At 46.4% G+C, this 13,896-nt stretch overlaps 1 protein-coding gene across 1 annotated transcript in view; it reads right to left on the reverse strand.

The window, feature by feature from the left end:
- slc4a11 (solute carrier family 4 member 11) overlaps positions 1 to 13,896 on the reverse strand; it is a 110,625-nt gene that overhangs the window by 27,463 nt on the left and 69,266 nt on the right. Inside the window, exons 7-10 of the mRNA XM_029731043.1 lie at positions 5,719 to 5,803; positions 4,416 to 4,541; positions 4,142 to 4,255; positions 1,862 to 1,994 (exon numbers count right to left, since the gene is read on the reverse strand). Coding sequence (XP_029586903.1) covers positions 1,862 to 1,994; positions 4,142 to 4,255; positions 4,416 to 4,541; positions 5,719 to 5,803 — 458 coding nt within the window. The remainder of the gene's footprint in view (positions 1 to 1,861; positions 1,995 to 4,141; positions 4,256 to 4,415; positions 4,542 to 5,718; positions 5,804 to 13,896) is intronic.

Genomic DNA, 13,896 nt, shown 5'->3' on the forward strand with positions numbered 1-13,896 from the left:
TAGATACAGCCCTTAGCCTTTAGCCGTATCCTGGATACAGCCTTTAGCCTTTAGCCGTATCCTGGATACAGCCTTTAGCCGTATCCTGGATACAGCCTTTAGCCTTTAGCCGTATCCTGGATACAGCCTTTAGCCTTTAGCCTTTAGCCGTATCCTGGATACAGCCTTTAGCCTTTAGCTGTAACCTGGATACAGCCTTTAGCCTTTAGCCGTATCCTGGATACAGCCTTTAGCCTTTAGCCGTATCCTGGATACAGCCTTTAGCCTTTAGCCGTATCCTGGATACAGCCCTTAGCCTTTAGCCGTATCCTGGATACAGCCTTTAGCCTTTAGCCGTATCCTGGATACAGCCTTTAGCCGTATCCTGGATACAGCCTTTAGCCTTTAGCCGTATCCTGGATACAGCCTTTAGCCTTTAGCCTTTAGCCGTATCCTGGATACAGCCTTTAGCCTTTAGCTGTAACCTGGATACAGCCTTTAGCCTTTAGCCGTATCCTGGATACAGCCTTTAGCCTTTAGCCGTATCCTGGATACAGCCTTTAGGCTTTAGCCGTATCCTGGATACAGCCTTTAGCCTTTAGCCGTATCCTGGATACAGCCTTTAGTCTTTAGCCGTATCCTGGATACAGCCTTTAGCCTTTAGCCGTATCCTGGATACAGCCTTTAGCCTTTAGTCGTATGCCGGATACAGCCTTTAGCCTTTAGCCGTATCCTGGATACAGCCTTTAGCCTTTAGCCGTATCCCAGATACAGCCTTTAGCCTTTAGCCGTATCCCGGATACAGCCTTTAGCCTTTAGCCGTATCCCGGATACAGCCTTTAGCCGTGGTATATTGACCACATACCACAACCCCCCGAGGTGCCTTAATGCTATTATAAACTGATTACCAACATAATTACAGCAGTAAAAAAGTTTTTTTTAATACCCGTGATATACAGTCTGATATACCACGGCTGTCAGCCAATCAGCATTCAGGGCTTAAACCACTCCGTTTATATTTCCCTATAACACACACGATATCAGCACGTGTAACGCCCTGGCTATAGAGAGGGGTTTTTGTTCTTTATCTTGGTTAGGCCAGGGTGTTACATTGGGTGGGCGTTCTATGTGCATTTTTCTATGTTGGTTTGTTTCATTGATTTTGGCCGTGTGTGGCTCTCAATCAGGCACAGCTGTAGAGTGTTGTTGCTGATTGGGAGTCACACATAAGGTGCATGTTTTTCTGTTGGGTTTTGTGGGTAATTGTTTCTGTTAGTGTTTTGCACCTGACAGGACTGTTTGGCTGTCGGTTTTCTTGTGTTGTTTCGTATAGTGTTCTTTCTGTTATTAAATTCAATGATGAACACTAACTCCGCTGCACCTTGGTCTACTCTCTCTCCCGACGGCCGGTACAACGGCAGAATTCAATGGCTTTAGTTTTTACACGTTCTATGTCTGAGCTGCTTTTGAAAGCAGACGTTGAACTGAAAACATTATTGCCGTTGCGATTTTTGATTTTAATAATACCAAGCTAGGACTGACGATTAAATTAGCTAAACTAGCAAGTCTGTTTGGTTACCACAGAAACTACTGTAGCTCTCTGCTAAACTCTCTAGCTACTTCAGTGGATGTTTAACACGTCTAGCTTCATACGTGGTAAATTATAGCCGTGGTATGAAAGGGATAGTCAACTCAGGGCTCTATGCGTTCTCCGGGAGATAATGCAACTCCGTGGAAGGATGTGCTAGCACGTCGGGGAACACACCTTCCATGTAATTCATTATTTTCCCATAGAACTCATAGCCCCTTGTTGATTACTTCCTTATTTATAGTCATATATAAACTGTGGAGTACAGTATAATATTCAGTGCATACAGAGTACCTTTTGAACAGCTTCATGAGCAGGGAGAGGTTGAAGATAGCTCCCAGGATGAGGAAGAGGGAATTCCAGAGACCGATGCAGGCGTAGAACGCTGGGAAGTCCAGATCATAGTCATCACAGAGACCACGGATCACTGTAGGCAGACAGAGACCACGGATCACTGTAGACAGACAGACAGACAGACAGACAGACAGACAGACAGACAGACAGACAGACAGACAGACAGACAGACAGACAGACAGACAGACAGACAGACAGACAGACAGAGACCACGGATCACTGTGACCTTGAGACTACTGCAGCCCACGTGGGTAGCCAGACAGGAAGTGAAGGGATGTGAAGACAGTGGTAGGACTACAGTAGGATTTCAACTAGCCGTGAGACCAAACCCCAGGCTCAGCTACAGACATGTCTGATGGTGCCAGACAGGAAGTGAAGGGATGTGATGACAGTGGTAGCACTACAGTAGGATTTCAACTAGCCGTGAGACCAAACCCCAGGCTCAGCTACAGACATGTCCGATGGTGCCAGACAGGAAGTGAAGGGATGTGAAGACAGTGGTAGGACTACAGTAGGATTTCAACTAGCCGTGAGACCAAACCCCAGGCTCAGCTACAGACATGTCTGATGGTGCCAGACAGGAAGTGAAGGGATGTGAAGACAGTGGTAGGACTACAGTAGGATTTAGCCGTGAGACCAAACCCGAGGCTCAGCTACAGACATGTCTGATGGTGCCAGACAAATATCACTCTGGTGTTACCAACATTATACAGAAACTAAACCGGGTGACTTCATTTGAACAGCAAAACAACCAGCACCACACACTGGGTTTCCTCAGACAAACAACTGTTTTACCACCAGACAGTCTCAGGATAATAGTATTACACACACACACACACACACACACACACACACACACACACACACACACACACACACACACACACACACACACACACACACACACACACACACACACACACACACACACACACACACACACACACACACACGCAGAACAGCTCAGTCAGTCGGTATTGAAACATCAGACATCCTCTAAACAAACATACACTATATTAAAACTCCGTCTGGGCATCAGAGGCATCAGATGTTAATGGTGCTCCGTTCCTCAGCCTCAAGCCGGTAGAATCAGTTATATTTCAAGCAACTTAACTCATTATAGACAGATATATGTAAACAAACCATTGGAATGTTAGTGGGGTCCAGCAAGAGAGAGAGCCTGAGAACCAGGAGAGCGGTAGACTCGGTCTGTCCGTCTGTCTGCCTCTGCCTTCCTGTCTGTCTTCCTGTCTATCTGTCTGCCTCTGCCTTCAAGTCTGCCTGGTCTCGCTCTCTCAATCTCTGTCTGTCTGGTCTTCTGGCTCCCTGGGAAAACACCTAATTCTCGAAATCATCCAACGGTGGAGAAACTTCAGAAAGTGGAGATAAGAATATTGTGCTGCTGGGAGATGTGTCTGTCCGGAGAAGAGGTAGAGGACAGACAGAGGGGTAGAGGACAGACAGAGAGGTAGAGGGCAGACAGAGAGGGCAGGTAGAGGGCAGACAGAGAAGTAGAGGACAGACAGAGGGGTAGAGGACAGACAGAGAGGTAGAGGGCAGACAGAGAGGGCAGGTAGAGGGCAGACAGAGAAGTAGAGGACAGACAGAGGGGTAGAGGACAGACAGAGAGGTAGAGGGCAGACAGAGAGGGCAGGTAGAGGGCAGACAGAGAAGTAGAGGACAGACAGAGACAAATATAGAGGATACAAGGCTCAGAGAGAGACCTGAAGAAGAGGAGAGAGAAAGACCTACCACTGATGAAGAGGAGGAGGGAGACCTACCACTGATGAAGAGGAGGAGGGAGACCTACCACTGATGAAGAGGAGGAGAGAGAGACCTACTACTGATGAAGAGGAGGAGAGAGAGACCTATCACTGATGAAGAGGAGGAGGGAGACCTACTACTGATGAAGAGGAGGAGAGAGAGACCTACTACTGATGAAGAGGAGGAGAGAGAGACCTACTACTGATGAAGAGGAGGAGAGAGAGACCTATCACTGATGAAGAGGAGGAGAGAGAGACCTACTACTGATGAAGAGGAGGAGGGAGACCTACCACTGATGAAGAGGAGGAGGGAGACCTACCACTGATGAAGAGGAGGAGGGAGACCTACCACTGATGAAGAAGAAGAGATACCTACCACTGATGAAGAAGAATAGAGACCTACTACTGATGAAGAAGAAGAGATACCTACCACTGATGAAGAAGAAGAGATACCTACCACTGATGAAGATGGCCAGGGGAGCTGTGGTCAGAGGGATGACCAACGGTGACCCAGAGAAAAGAGAATAAATGAGCCCTCCTATACTTTGGCCGATAATGGTCTTCCTGACATCTGAAAAGACACACACAGTCAGGTGTGTGTGTGTGTGTGTGTGTGTGTGTGTGTGTGTGTGTGTGTGTGTGTGTGTGTGTGTGTGTGTGTGTGTGTGTGTGTGTGTGTGTGTTTGCGTACATGCGTGCGTGCGTGCGTGCGTGTCTGTGTGCGTGTATACCAATCTCGCCCCGCGTTCTCTCATCGTTGAGTGAGCCGAAAGCGATGGCAGGGAGGAGGATAGCAATGTACAGGAAGATAGCTGTTGTCATGTACTTCAGTACAGTCTTATTACTGCCTACTACACCTGGGGAGAGAGAGAGGAGGCAGAGAGGAGAGGAGGAGGATAGGAGAGTAGAGGAGGAGAGAAGAAGAGGAGGAGGAGGAGGAGGAGAGAAGAAGAGGAGGACAGAAGAAGAAGAGGAGGAGGAGAGAAGAAGAGGAGGAGAGAAGAAGAAGAGGAGGAGGAGGAAAGAAGAGGAGGAGAGAAGAAGAGGAGGAGGAGGAGAAAAGAAGCGGAGGAGGAGAGAAGAAGAGGAGGAGGAGGAGAGAAGAAGAAGAGGAGGAGGAGGAGGAGAAAAGAAGAGGAGGGGGAGGAGGAGAGAAGAAGAAGAGGAGGGGGAGGAGGAGAGAAGAAGAAGAGGTGGAGGAGGAGGAGAAGAGGAGGGGAGGAGATGGAGTAGGGAGGATGATAGAGGGAGGAGAAGGAGAGAGGGAGGAGGAGGGGGAGGAGGAGGAGGAGAGAGGGAGGATGATGGAGGGAGAAGGAGAGAGGGAGGAGGAGGGGAGGAGAAGGAGGAGAGAGGGAGGATGATAGAGGGAGGAGAAGGAGAGAGGGAGGAGGAGGGGGAGAAGAAGAGAGGAAGGATAGGATGAAGAGGAGGAGGAGAGAGGGAGGAGGAGGAGGAGGAGAGAGGGAGGAAGAGGGGGAGGAGGAGGAGGAGAGAGGGAGGATGATGGAGGGAGGAGAAGGAGAGAGGGAGGAGGGGGAGGAGGAGGAGGAGGAGAGAGAGAGGAGGAGGGGGAGGAGGAGGAGGAGAGAGGGAGGATGATGGAGGGAGGAGAAGGAGAGAGGGAGGAGGGGGAGGAGGAGAGAGGGAGGAGGAGGGGGAGGAGGAGGAGGAGAGAGGTAGGATGATGGAGGGAGGAGGAGGAGGAGAGAGGGAGGAGGAGGCTAGGTGTCAACTCAAACACTCAATAAACTTACTTGCTTCAATTACCCTGATTACTAAAACACAGTAACATACCGATGTTTAATCTAGAATGGAGTTAATACACAGTACATTATATATATATATATATATATATATATATATATATATATATATATATATATATATATATTTTACATTTTATATATATTTTACTAACTGAAAATCAGAGAAGAATGCTGATAGTGGGAAGCAGAGCAGAGTATGAGAAGCCAGCACCACTGAGGTGTGGACAGAAGAAGCTGATTCTCAGAGGAGTTGGTCCCAGCCTACCATCTGTAAAGTCTGAGGAGTAAAGTGGCAGTCTACGACACAGGTCTTCATAGATCCCTCGCCCGGGCCTGAAGAAGTCTTTACACTGGAGAAACACAGGAGGGTTACAAATAAAAGTCAAAAGCACCATCAAATAATTTCTAAATGAACATCTAATTTACTGGTTATTAACCTATATTTACAGGTGAAGACTTTTATATCTAGATTTTAAATAAAAGTTGGATAGAGGTAAGAGAACTTAGTGGGGAAATCACTCCAGCCTCTTATTCCTGTCACGCTGGTATAAGGGATCAGGAGACAGGCGCAGGAATGCGTAATGGGGGGTTTTATTACCCAAGTTACAGCGTGCCGTATAAAGGCACGAGGACGAAGAACAAACCAACACGTACACAAAACACAGGGTAGAAACCCAAACAAAAGAGCGAGGAGTTCCTCGAATAAATACACAATCACACATTGATACTGTGACAGGTTAAAGGAAATACTCATAGCCTGTTATACATTAAAAAGTATTAGTAAGTTCATAGTATGTGAGGATCTTAAAACATCTAAGGTTAAAAAGATCATGCATTCTGTATTAGTTGATAGAGATGGATAACATTCATATAATTGTGTTAAAGTTAAAATCCATCAAGTGTACAAAAGGTAAGAATTGTAAAAGGAATGTGCAAACGTTATATTGATTACTTTATTTTGTGGTGCCTCATTGAAGGGGAAAAGTGTTAATCTGTGATCTACTAAATGCTCTTTAATCCATGAGCCTGAGATCGATTGCTCTGGTTCGCGGGGAAATCGCGGTCTTTTCCTCATTACAGTAAAAGTTCTCATTGAGGAAACAATACCGTATCACTCTCGTGATTATTTCTCCCCTTTTTCAGGTATGTTATTGATGATAAAACAGAGTCATTTAAATGTAATAACTCGCTAACATGTCAAGAGTGTTTAAGGTGTGTCTTGGTAACATCTTGAGAAAGTTAGAGTTACGTTTGCAGAGTAATATGAGCCCTGCTCGGTTGACGCTAAGGCTAGCTTTGTACTGAGAGTAGCTCCCATTTTATGTCGATCGTGAATGAACATGTGCGTTGCTAATACGATATTTTGCGGTGTTATTTGTATAATGGTTTTTCAAACACTTTATTGACTGTTGATAAATTAAGTTATGGTTTACTGAGTTAAAGCTTTGTGCTTGACAGTTATATTGAAATGAGTGCATGTTTCAGTGAATTACAGAGTTTACTGTTGTGACTTGAATAAGCCTTGTACCCTACAACACTAGCTCTTTCCTGTAGATCTGTTGTTTTGTAAAATGTGTTACTTTTGTAAAATGTGTTACTTTTGAAAAATGTGTTACTTTGGTAAAATGATTACAGTAAAAGTTCTCATTGAGGAAACAATACCGTATCACTCTCGTGATTATTTCTCCCCTTTTTCAGGGGCGTAACATTACCACACGGGACGAGACCTGTAATCATCTGCACAATACAAGCGGCACGAAAGCCAAAACAACACAGCATGGGTACTCACACCACCAATGGACATTGGAACAATAAATCGACAGGACAATGGTGAACAAAGGACACATTTATACACAATCAGTGGGAATGGGAACCAGTGGTGGGTAATAACAGTTCCGGAAGGATTCGTGACAATTCCTGTTTTAAGACTATTGTTATGTCCAGGGTTGGGTCGGTCAATCTAAATGTAATCTGTTACTCCCCAACCCTGGTTATGTCCCAAATGGCAGTCTATTCCATATATAGTGCACTACTTTAGGAGTCAGGTCTGGGGAATAGGGTGTCATTTGGGATGCAACCTTCATATTGTCTTTTAGTGAGCATTTCTCCTTTCCCAAGATAATCCATCCACCTGACCAGTGTGGCATATCAAGAAGCTGATTAAACAGCATGATCATTACACAGGTGCACCTTGTGCTGGGGACAATAAAAGGCCCCTCTTAAATGTGCAGTTTTGTCACACAACACAATGCCACAGATGTCTCAAGTTTTGAAGGAGTGTGCAATTGGCATGCTGACTGCAGGAATGTCCACCAGAGCTGTTGCTAGAGAATTGAATGTTCATTTCTCTACCAGAAGCCACATCCAATGTCGTTTTAGACAATTTGGCGGTATGTCCAATCGGCCTCACAACAGCAGACCACGTGTAACCACGCCAGCCCGGGACCTCCACATCCGGCTCCTTCACCTGTGGGATCGTCTGAGACCAGCCACCAGGACAGCTGATGAAACTGGGGGTTGCACAACCGAAGAATGTCTTCAAACCGTCTCAGGGAAGCTCATCTGCGTGCTCGTCGTCCTCATCATGTTCTTGACCTGACTGCAGTTCGGCATCGTAACCGACTTCATTGGGCAAATGCTCACCTTCGATGGCCACTGGGACGCTGTAGAAGTGTCCTCTTCACGGATGAATCCTGGTTTCAACTGTACCGGGTAGATGGCAGACAGTGTGTATGGTGTCGTGGGGGAGAGCGGTTTGCTGATGTTAACGTTGTGAACAGAATGCTCCATGGTGGTGGTGGGGTTATGGTATGGGGGAGGCATAAGATACTGACAATGATGGTAATTTGAATGCACAGAGATACCGTGACGAGATCCTGAGGCCCATTGTCGTGCCGTTCATCCGCCGCCATCCCCTCATGTTTCAGCATGATAATGCACGGCCTCATGTTGCAAGGATCTGTACGCAATTCCTGGAAGCAGAAAATGTTCTTCCCTGGCCTGCATACTCACCAGACATGTCACCCATTGAGCATGTTTGGGATGCTCTGGATCTACGTGTACTACAGCGTGTTCCACTTCCCGCCAATATAATACCCAGCAACTTCGCACAGCCATTGAAGAGGAGTGGGACAATGTTCCACAGACCACAATCAGCAGCCTGTCCCTTTCCACCTGTCCCTTCGATGTGGATAGGGGGGTGTTTGCTGATGTCCACGATCATCTCCTTTGTTTTGTTGACGTTGAGTGAGAGGTTGTTTTTCCTGACACCACACTCCTAGTGCCCTGACTTCCTCCCTGTAGGCTGTCTCGTCGTTGTTGGTAATCAAGCCCATTACTGTTGTGTCATCTGCAAACTTGATGATTGAGTTGGAGGCGTGCATGGCCATGCAGTCGTGGGTGCGCAAGGAGTACAGGAGGGGGCTGAGCACGCACCCTTGTGGGGCCCCAGTGTTGAGGGTCAGCAAAGTGGAGATGTTGTTTCCTACCTTCACCACCTGGGGGCGGCCCGTCAGGAAGTCCAGGACCCAGTTGCACAGGGCGTGGTTGAGACCCAGGGTCTCCAGCTTGATGATGAGCTTGGAGGGTACTATGGTGTTGACCTCACCAGGTCCCAATGAATACATAGGTATTCCTCTTGTCCAGATGGGATAGGGCAGTGTGCAGTGGGATGGCGATTGCGTGGTCTGTGGACCTGTTGGGGCGATATGCAAATTGAAGTGGGTCTAAGGTGGAGGTGATATGATCCTTGACTAGTCTCTCAAAACACTTCATGATGACAGAAGTGAGTGCTACGGAGCGATAGTCATTTAGCTCAGTTACCTTTGCCTTCTCGGGTACAGGAACAATGGTGGCCATCTTGAAGCATGTGGGAACAGCAGACTTGGATATGGAGCGATTGAATATGTCCATAAACACTCTAGCCAGCTGGTCTGCACATGCTCTGAGGACGCGGCTAGGGATGCCGTCTGGGCCTGCAGCCTTGCGAGGGTTAACACATTTAAATGTTTTACTCACGTCGGCCACGGAGAAGGGGGGGGGCGCAGTCCTACGGTGGCACTGTATTATTCTCAAAGCGGGCAAAGAAGGTGTTTAGTTGTGGCTGTGTCGGTCACCAAATAATGGGAGACCAGTTCTGGTAGCGCTGTGACGAGGGCTGTGGCCGTCAGCAAATTTAGTCAGCTGGTGATTGTCAAGCAAATAACTGTCTGCCTCACTGTAATTGACCGTTAATTAACATAAACACATTTAGTATCTCCTGGCATTTTAAAAAGTCTATTAAATCCATGTAATAAAGCCTACAATAAAAATGACCCCGGCCCTTGTTATGGACCCTCCCCCCCCCCCCGCGCCACTGTGCTGAACTGCACCGTAGACTGACTGGAGTAGTTCACGGGTGAACTGGTGCCTTTATAACAACCCTACACAGAGGCTCAATATCCACAACCAAGGGAAGGTAGTGTAGGAGGGGGGGGGGCGTTTTTAAATAGATACCCAAACTCACACGGTGCCCAAGGGCACACACAGAGGGGAGACTCAGAGGGGAGAGGGGAGACACAGAGGGGAGACACAGAGGGGAGAGGGGAGACACAGAGGGGAGACACAGAGGGGAGAGGGGAGACACAGAGGGGAGACACAGAGGGGAGAGGGGAGACACAGAGGGGAAAGGCAGAGGGGAGACACAGAGGGGAGAGGGGAGACACAGAGGGGAGAGGCAGAGGGGAGAGGCAGAGGGGAGACGCAGAGGGGAGACGCAGAGGGGAGAGGCAGAGGGGAGACGCAGAGGGGAGACACAGAGGGGAGAGGGGAGACACAGAGGGGAGACGCAGAGGGGAGACACAGAGGGGAGACTGCGTTCGTACACAGTGCCTTTCCCCTGAATGTGGAGGCTGTGAGTTCTGAGTCAGGACGTTCCACCAGTGTCCACCAGGGGGTAGTGTTGTATAAATAACAATACTATCTAGAACTAACTTGCCTCGTTACATTTTAAAATATCTAGACAAATTGTTTGTTTGGATCTAGTCAAGTATGTCTGTGTAACTATGGTCACACTTCCATAATCCTGCGCATCAACATCTTGCGATTCACTGTTTAGAGGGAAATGACTCACAGAAAACAGACGGAAAAAAGAGGTCTGGACATATAAACTCTGAAAATACATCTCTCAACTCAAAATCTCAACCACACCACGTCTGAAGATCTCCAATTCTCTGCTACCCCCGTTATCCGCTAAAACCGTGAGTTCATGGTGGACCATCTGATATTTTAAAGACATAACAACAAACCAAGGTCCACTTATAGAAGCCACTGTCATCGAGAGGAACATAACTAGATAATGTTTCTATTTGTGTAACAGCTTGCAAATTCTGGATGAAAGTCCAGCATCTCTATAGCAGTGTCAATGGGGCCTACGGGCCTGTGCATAGAGAGGTACAGTACACTGACAATGGAAGTGCAGTATTTATGTTGTTTCTGGCATCTGTATCAAAATACTATCTTGATAGATGGTTAGCACTTCAAAGGAACAAGGCGCGTGACATTTTAGTGCAACAGGGCAGTGTGATGTTTGAGGCATGCACTTTCTAGCACATTGTTATTCAGACAATTTCTTTCCCCCAGTTGAAATATGTTGAAGTGTTTTACTCACCACATACTGTATGTGTGTTGTTGTTTTACTTTGTTGTGGTTCACCTGCGGAGTGCAAATATCCATTTATTATATTGCGCGTGGAGCCGTTGTCAGCCAATTTAAGATGTGCTCTTAAACAACATAACATACCGGTGGCTGAAGAAAAGTAGCCTGGTTGGTCTCAACAAAGACTGATCATCTGTTTCTAAGTTTAAGACTAATTAAGGGAAGTGCAATTCGTTTGCTACATTCGATTAGTAAAAATCTCAGAAAAGATAGACAGGCCAATGTTGTAGGGAAATGTGGAGTGTCCATTCTCTTGCAAGGCTGAGCGTTTATTGATGGTCCATAAAGACCGGTATGCTATAGGATGTATTTGATGCACTGAGAGCATACGCTAACCAGAGTTGACTGACAATGACGAAGAGTGTCAGGTATTGGGCTCATTCTGAAAGTCAATGAATGAACTGATGGAAATTCACGACTTGAGAAACCCATTAAATAATGATTGGCAGAATTTCCAGATCTGAAACTATGATCAGTGTCTTAAAAGTGGATTTCCAATCAATTCAGTTCAGTTGCAGGATAAAAATGTTAGTGTTCATTTGTAAACAATTCCCAAGCCATATTCTATCTATAAACCATTGATTTCTGATATGAAGCATGATCGTGTCTTGCTATAGCAAGACATATACGTTTTTCCTTTAGAGTATCCCCCTCAACTCCATATATGTTGACATGGCTTAGAGGAGAGACAAAGATCAGTCATAGACACCAGATGGGGCGTGAATGGCACTGTTAAACCATTACATCTGATGAGCCAATCCATCTCAGAGGATATCTGATTTCCAGGTTTTCGTTAACTTTTGTGATAATCTAATTTTAAGAGGAAAGGGCAGAGAGACGTGGAGGCCATTTTTTGCCAGACCAGGAAGTCTGGTATGACACCAGTGGAATATTAGATTGTATGATGGTGTGTTGAAGCCTACTATGGGCCCCTACCACATGTAGGACCTGTCATATGAGACAGATCGAGGGGGGAATAAGGTGGCGCCAAGACCTTTGGTAATGTAACAGATGAGCCTGTTATTGTGTTAGCGCCATTGGCCACATTGTCTCTAAGAAAATCATTTTTTTGAATTTATTTTTTACGGCAGACTCCATTTACGTGACCCAATACAGGTCACATACTGTACAGTCCATTAAATCACCAGCTGAAGAGCACGGGTTGAAAAAAACCCCCGACACACTACAAATTTGGCATAAAATAACAAACATGACCGTGAACAAGAATGCCCTTGTCTGAGCTGGTGGTCCGTGTGAGTAATGGTCGCTGCCAAAAGGGAGTGGTCATTGACCTCTGAGTCGACCCCTACACGAGGAGGACAGACACTACCAGACCATGTGTGGTAATGCTAATTGCTGGATATATTTGCAGTAAGTGCTGCAGCATCATTCAGATGGAGAAACACCAAGATCACTTTGCTTTGGGTCAATATAAAACCTATTTAGTTGACGCTTATGCATGGTCTTTTTACATAAGGAGATGTCAGAAAATGCTTATACAGAAGAGCTTAGAGAGACAGAGGGAGTCAAAACAGCAAGTCTGGGACAACAGAGAGAGAGGGAGAGAGAAAGAGAGAGAGAGACAGAGAGAGAGAGAGACAGAGAGAGAGAGAGAGAGCGAGATGGGAGATTTAGAGGGAGCATACCTAAGATCACACAGGACACCAGATAAGACAGGAGAATTACCCCAGATAAGACAGGAGAATTATATATTTTTATTTGTTTAACACTTTTTTGGTTACTACATGATTATTATTCTACAATGTGGAAAAAAGTGAAAATTAAGAAAAACCCTTGAAATGAGTAGGTGTGTCCAAACTTTTTGACTGGTACTGTACTATTGCAGCACAGACAGTGGAGACTGAGAAGGGGGGGGGGCACTGTGGCCCCGTCCAAAGTTACCCGCGTAAAGGACCAACCATGCAGGATATTACCCCACCCACTTTGCCAAAGCACAACTCCCACACCACCACTGATATTAACAGACCACCAACTTACTACCCTGAGACAAGGCCGATTATAAACTGGTGGTGGTTCGAGCCCTGAATGCTGATTGGCTGACAGCCATGGTATATCTGACAGTATATCACGGGTATGACGAAACATTTATTTTTACTGCTCTACGTTGGTAACCAGTTTATAATAGCAATAAGGCACCTCGGGGGGTTGTGGTATGTGGTCAATATACCACGGCTAAAGGCTGTATCCAGGATACGGCTAAAGGCTAAAGGCTGTATCCGGGATACGGCTAAAGGCTAAAGGCTGTATCCAGGATAAGGCTAAAGGCTAAAGGCTGTATCCAGGATACAGCTAAAGGCTAAAGGCTGTATCCAGGATACGGCTAAAGGCTAAAGGCTGTATCCAGGATACGGCTGAAGGCTAAAGGCTGTATCCAGGATACGGCTAAAGGCTAAAGGCTGTATCCAGGATACGGCTAAAGGCTAAAGGCTGTATCCAGGATACGGCTAAAGGCTGTATCCAGGATACGACTAAAGGCTAAATGCTGTATCCAGGATACGGCTGAAGGCTAAAGGCTAAATGCTGTATCCAGGATACGGCTGAAGGCTAAAGGCTAAAGGCTGTATCCAGGATAAGGCTAAAGGCTGTATCCAGGATACGGCTAAAGGCTAAAGGCTGTATCCAGGATACGGCTAAAGGCTAAAGGCTGTATCCAGGATACGGCTAAAGGCTAAAGGCTGTATCCAGGATACGGCTGAAGGCTAAAGGCTGTATCCAGGATACGGCTAAA

The sequence above is a fragment of the Salmo trutta genome, chromosome 33, assembly GCF_901001165.1.
Source record: "Salmo trutta chromosome 33, fSalTru1.1, whole genome shotgun sequence".
Taxonomy (NCBI): domain Eukaryota; kingdom Metazoa; phylum Chordata; class Actinopteri; order Salmoniformes; family Salmonidae; genus Salmo; species Salmo trutta.